This window comes from Geotrypetes seraphini, chromosome 2, assembly GCF_902459505.1.
Source record: "Geotrypetes seraphini chromosome 2, aGeoSer1.1, whole genome shotgun sequence".
Classification (NCBI taxonomy): domain Eukaryota; kingdom Metazoa; phylum Chordata; class Amphibia; order Gymnophiona; family Dermophiidae; genus Geotrypetes; species Geotrypetes seraphini.
The window spans coordinates 225,856,549-225,862,548 of NC_047085.1; the positions used below are offsets into that span (position 1 = coordinate 225,856,549).

General features: G+C 40.6%; 1 protein-coding gene across 2 annotated transcripts in view; it reads left to right on the forward strand.

Annotated features, from left to right (window-relative positions):
- CHADL (chondroadherin like) overlaps positions 1–5,244 on the forward strand; it is a 45,578-nt gene extending 40,334 nt beyond the window's left edge. For both annotated transcript variants that reach the window (XM_033935059.1, XM_033935058.1), the window contains exon 5: positions 3,962–5,244. In XM_033935059.1, coding sequence (XP_033790950.1) covers positions 3,962–4,139 — 178 coding nt within the window. In that variant the 3' untranslated portion in view covers positions 4,140–5,244. The remainder of the gene's footprint in view (positions 1–3,961) is intronic.
- Positions 5,245–6,000: the final 756 nt, after the last annotated feature.

The following is a 6,000-nucleotide window of genomic DNA, read 5'->3' on the forward strand; positions in this document are numbered from 1 at the left end:
TTTTAAATGTACATCGCTTAGAATATCCGATTAAGCGATTTATCAAGTCTCCTAATAAACTTGAAACTTGTATTTCAGCCAAAGGGGGTAACACTAGCTATTAGGGTGTAGGGTGTCCTAATTTATTCCTCAGTTAGAAAACATATTTTTGTGGATATCTTTTGTTTCATGAGTAAATCAAGGAAAAGTTTTGTTGTTTTCCTGCAATTACATCACTTTCTTTTCCAAAGATACATTGAAAAAATAAAAGATTTGACATCAATATGTGAACATTTCTTAAGAAAGAACTGAATATTTCATGGGGTGTCCTAATTTTTTCACATGACTGTATGTGTTGGTTTTTGGTGGTACATACAGAAATGTATTGCTAATACTGGGACCAAAACTTGATTTTTAGACCTTGTTGCTCACATGAAAAAAGTTTGCACATACTAAGCCACTCAGAGGGAACACTGTGGTCAAGGATGACCCAACACTATCTGGTAACCCTGTTTCAATACATTTGGAACCTTGTTCCTTCAGCTCAGCCCACAGCACTGCAGCCAAATGACAGGGTCCCCAGACATTCTCAAGTAAACAGTAACACAGAACACAAAGGTGTAACTTAAACTGTACCCAACTTAGACAACATAAAAGCAGAATCAACAATCGAGAAAGAAATAATGGAAGTCCAGAATAATATATCTTACGTACCACTGTTAATAACTTAAATGGGATTCGAAATGAAATTGACAACCAGTGTTCTCCTTTCAATAGTGGGGCTGAATTTATTGATCAGATCTGCACTTAGACAATATAAAAACATAAGACAAGCCACGCTGAGTCAGACCAAGGTCCATCAAGTCCAATACCCTGCTCTAACCTTGTCCAGTCCTTGTTACAAGTACCCAGCTGATTCTAAATTGGAAATTTAATTCATCACCTAAAGCCGGCATAGGCAACAGCAGTCCTCAAGGGCCACGCCCACAACCCAGTTGTATTTTCAGTTTTCTACCATGAATGAGCATGATATCTATTTGCATACAATGGAAGCGGTACATGCAAATCAATCCGTGTTTATTTATTTACCACTTATATCCTAAGTGGTTTACATTCAGGTGTTTTATCATATTTCCCTATCTGTCCCGGCGGGTTCAAACTCTATCTAGTGTACCTGGGGCAATGAGAGGATTAAGTGATTTGCCCAGGGTCACAAGGAGCAGCGAGGGATTTGAACCCACAACCTCAGGGTACTAAGGTTGTAGCTCTAACCACTGCGCCACACACTCCCACAATCTCACGCATCTCCATTGTGGAAGTCTTGAAAAGCCGATTGGTAGTTGTAGCCTATCATTTAAAACAGGCATGAAAGGCCTCCAAGAGTAATCTGGAAAATTGTAGGCTGGTGAGAGTGATGTCTCTACTGGGCAAAATGGTTGAAACGATAGTATTAAAATTACTCACCCTATAAATAGGGATGTCTTAATGGAAACGAGTCAGCTTGAGTATGGCAAGTATTCCTTTATCGATTTATAAGATTTATTTATTTTTAAATGTATTTCCTGCCTAAATCCTAGGCGTGTTACAGTTTAAACATACAGTATACTTTGGAGGAAAGGTGGGATATATGATAAGAGACGTTTAAATACATATGTGGCATAAATATGCATGAGGCGAGTGTCTTTCATTTGAAAGGAAGCTCTGGAATGAGAGGGCATAGGATGAAGTTAACCCTTTCAGGACCATAAGGATCGTAGGCCAATTTTTGTGGTTTTGACGACATTTTTATGGTAAAAAGGGCTTGCAGATGCCAAAAAATTGATTTTTTTTGTGAAATATCATTATTTTTTTTTTTTAAATCAAACTTCTGGCTTATGGACAGTGTGGCAAGTGAATCTTCTCGTCAATCTGGCAACGACGCTAATGAATGAATGTCGGAACCAGTTTGTTTACATAAAGGCAGTATCATATGGAATCCGTACATATCAAATTTAGAACTGTAGACTATCCCAATCAAAATTTATAGGATTTTAAAGTTATGGGACAAATATGTCCCTTGGTCCTGAAAGGGTTAAGAGGTGATAGGCTCAGGAGTAATTTAAGGAAATAATTTTTTACAGAAAGAGTGGTAGATGTATGAAATAGTCTCCTGGTAGAGGTGGTGGAGACAAAGATTGTGTCTGAATTCAAGAAAGCAAGGACAGACTCATGGGATTCTCTAAGGGAGAGGAGAAGATAGTGGATGCTGCAGATGGACTGACTAGACGGGCCATTTGGCCTTTATCTGCAATCATGTTTCTATCCTCAACGATGGCTCCTAACATAGAACCCAGCATCACGTAGCCATAGCTCAGGCTCCTTTTTCCCACATGCATCACTTTGCACTTGCTCACATTAAATGTCATCTGCCATTTTGATGCCCTGTTTCTCAAGATCCTCTTTCAATTTTTCACAATCCTATTGCGATTTAACAACTTTGGGTCAACAACACATTTAATTATCTCACTGGTCATTCCCATCTCTAGATCACTGATAAATATGTTAAAAATAAGCAGACTCAACACAGACCCCTGAAGAACCCCATTATTTCAAAACATCCCAAGAAGCTGAGTATATATGGATATACTGTACTAGAAGAAAAAGCCTCAGAACCCTGTCGGGGAGAAAACCCTCCTCACAATTAGAGAGGGTAGTTACTTCATAGGCTAAAAAACCTCCAGATTAAATAACAAATGAATTTTCACATTCTAAATTTCAGTTTAAAGTTATGGAATTTTAACACTTATCTTTTAAAATCAAACGTGAAACTGACAAGAGACGGCCCAACTGACAATGGCTGACGTTTCACCTCGCGGCTGCATCAGGGAATTAACTAAACTGAACTTGTAACAGCACAGCTTAGTGCTCAGAAGGCCATTACAAGTTTGGTTCTGTTAATTCTCTGATTATATACAACTGTAATTCATCTCTCTTATTTTGAAATATTAAAAAAATGAACTAAAAACTGTAAGCCAGGACAAGACCGTCACAGTTGGTATCAGGTCCTGGTTACTAGTACTTGCTCTTCCTTGTTCTCTTCAGGCTATCATTTACAAACCTTTGGCCATCAGATTATTCCAGAGGTTGGTCTAACCCAGGGGTGGGCAACGAGGGGCAGAATCCAGTCGGGTTTTTAGGATTTCCCCAATGAATATGCATGAGATCCATTTGCATACAATGGGAGGCAGTGCATGCAAATAGATCTCATACATATTCATTGAGGAAATCCTGAAAACCCGACTGGCTTCCGGCCCTCGTTGCCAACTCCTGGTCTAACCCAATATAATGTAGGATGGGGCAACAAAAAACACTGTGGAGAAGTGATGTTCCTGATATGGACTTTATCGATAAATGAACTTGACAATCCACATGAAAAATTCTAGGTCCTAGTCCACTGAGAGCCTTGGACCCAACACGGTCTGTGTTTTGACAAGAATGTCTTCCTCAGGGGTCCCTATAAGTCCTAAGATAAGAGCTTGAGGTTAAACTAATCAGTCCAAATACACAGAGTTACTGCAGACTAGCATATTTGGACTGATTAGTTTAACCTCTGAGGAAGACATTCTTGTCAAAACATGGACCGTGTTGTGTCCAAGGCTCTCAGTGTACTATGTCCTAGAATTTTTCATGTGGATTGTCAAGTTCATTTATCAATAAAGTTCATATCAAGAACATCACTTCTCCACAGTATTTTTTGTTGCTTTTTGATTTTTTTTCTCTTGGAGCCATCAGGGTCAATTTTTTGTTCTTATGTGGGATGGGGCAGTCACAAAAATTTCAATTTGTTAGATTTTTTTTTTTTTCATCCTGGAACAAATATATACATTCTTTGCAGAGTGCACACATGTGCAAACCAACAAGAAAGAGTGCACACTATTATCGGTGAATAACATTTCGTCACACCTGACAGCCCATCTCTAATGTAATGTCTTCTCTGTTCCAGGTGGATTGATAAACTGAACCTGAAAGTAGGCGCTACCTGCGAGTTGCCTGCAAATGTGCACGGCCAGAGGGTGAAAGACATCCTATTCAAGACATGTCTGAGGTGGAAGAAAGAGAAACCAAAGCCAACGATACAAAAGGTGACAAACAACAAGAAACTCACTAAGAGGAAGAGATAACAAAAAATCCCGAAAACCTCCAAGAGCAGGAGAAACAAATCCAGATAATGAAAACACAATCGGGCACATTCTAAAAGAAAGTTTCAAGTTTATTTGGACTTGATATACCACTTTTAAAATGCAAAGCGGTTTACAATTACAGTGTTCCCCCACGAATTCACAGTTCGCGAACTCGCTTATTCGTGGTCTGCTCCGACCGCCTCTTCCTGTAGTAAAGTCGGGCTATCACAGAAAATCCCAATCAGGAGTTGCGTGTCAGAGCAGTTCCTGACTGGTGTAGACTGACTTTACTACAGGAAGAGGTGGTTGGAGCAGACCGTGAGTTATTTTCTTCACTCACCGGCGCTCCAGCTGCCCTCTTCTACCTCCCGGTTTTTAAAAATTTGCAGGGGTTCCTAGAACGGAACCCCCATGAATTTCAGGGGAGTACTATATAAAGAGAATTAAAAAGTATTTAAAAAAAATATTTAGAAAAGTGGGAAACAGACTTACATAAACAATACGGACGTAACATGCTATATAAGGGTAAATGGGAAGGATATATTGCATGAAACTAATAGAAAGGGAAAGGGGTAAAGGGAGTCTTTAATGTTAAGCCAATAATCTGAGTCACTACTCTCTATTCCCAAATCCAGCATTGCTCACTCTCTCTTCTACCCCCTCTGTGAGTTCAACATTTGTCCATTAACACCTCCTTCCCCCTGGGTCCTTCAACCTTGCCTCGGTCACTGGCAGCTATTAAGACAGCATCAGGGCTTTCCCTCTAGGGCATTGATTCTTAACCTTTTTTGAGTCACAGACCCCTTTAAGAATCTGATGAAAGCTATAGACCCCCTTCCCCAGAAATATTCAGATAAACACAACTTTGCATGCAATTAATATAATGTACTTTAATTATCGAAATTTGATTGTCTCAAACATATATGATAAAGTGAAATAGATGGGGTCATGCAAAAAGTAGTGGCCACGCATTATAATTCTGAAATACAATCTTCTTGTGCAAATCAAAACAGATCTACTGCTATGCTTTCTACTACTGTGTTTCCCCGAAAATAAGAAAGGGTCTTATATTAATTTTGGGTCCTAAAAATGCATTAGGGCTTATTTTGGGGGGATGTCTTATTGTTTTTCATGTACAACAATCATCTCTCCCTTCTTCTTCTCCACTCATTCTTCCTCTTTCCTTCCCCCCCCCAATGTGCAGCATCTTTCCTCCCCTCTCAACCATCCTCTTATGCAGCATCTTTCTATCCCTCCCTTCCTCCCATCCCCCCTGTGCAGTAGAACCCCACCAACCCTCCCACCGTGAGACTGACATACCATACCTCCGAGGCTTCCAAAAACAGCCGTGGCAGCAGCGCTCTGAAAGGGCTGTTTCATGGTCTTCCCCAGCAGGGCCTTTCCTCTGCCGCATCACTGAGGTACGGTATGTCAGTCTCACAGTAGGAAGTTCAGTGGGGTTCTGCTGCACAGTGGAATGGAAGAGAGGGATAGAAAGATGCTGTACAAGGGAATGGGTGAGAGGGGAGGAAAGATGCTACACATGGGGGAGGGGAGAAAGCGCTGACACCGCTGCTGCTTTAGGAGGTCTCAGCGGAGGTATGTCAGGTCTCACGGGGGTGGGGGGGGTCGCTGAATTGACGAGTCTGATTTTTTTCAGCAAATCGGGCAGCACTAGTGTCAGGGATCGAGTTGGGGAGTGTTGGGGACATTTGGGCGGGGCTTCGTGGATCAATCATAACTAGGGCTTATTTTTGGGGTAAGGCTTATATTAGGAACATCTTTAAAAATCATGCTAGGGTTTATTTTCAGGGAAACAGGGTACTATTACTACTACATCTACTCTCTCATTATCTGCAAG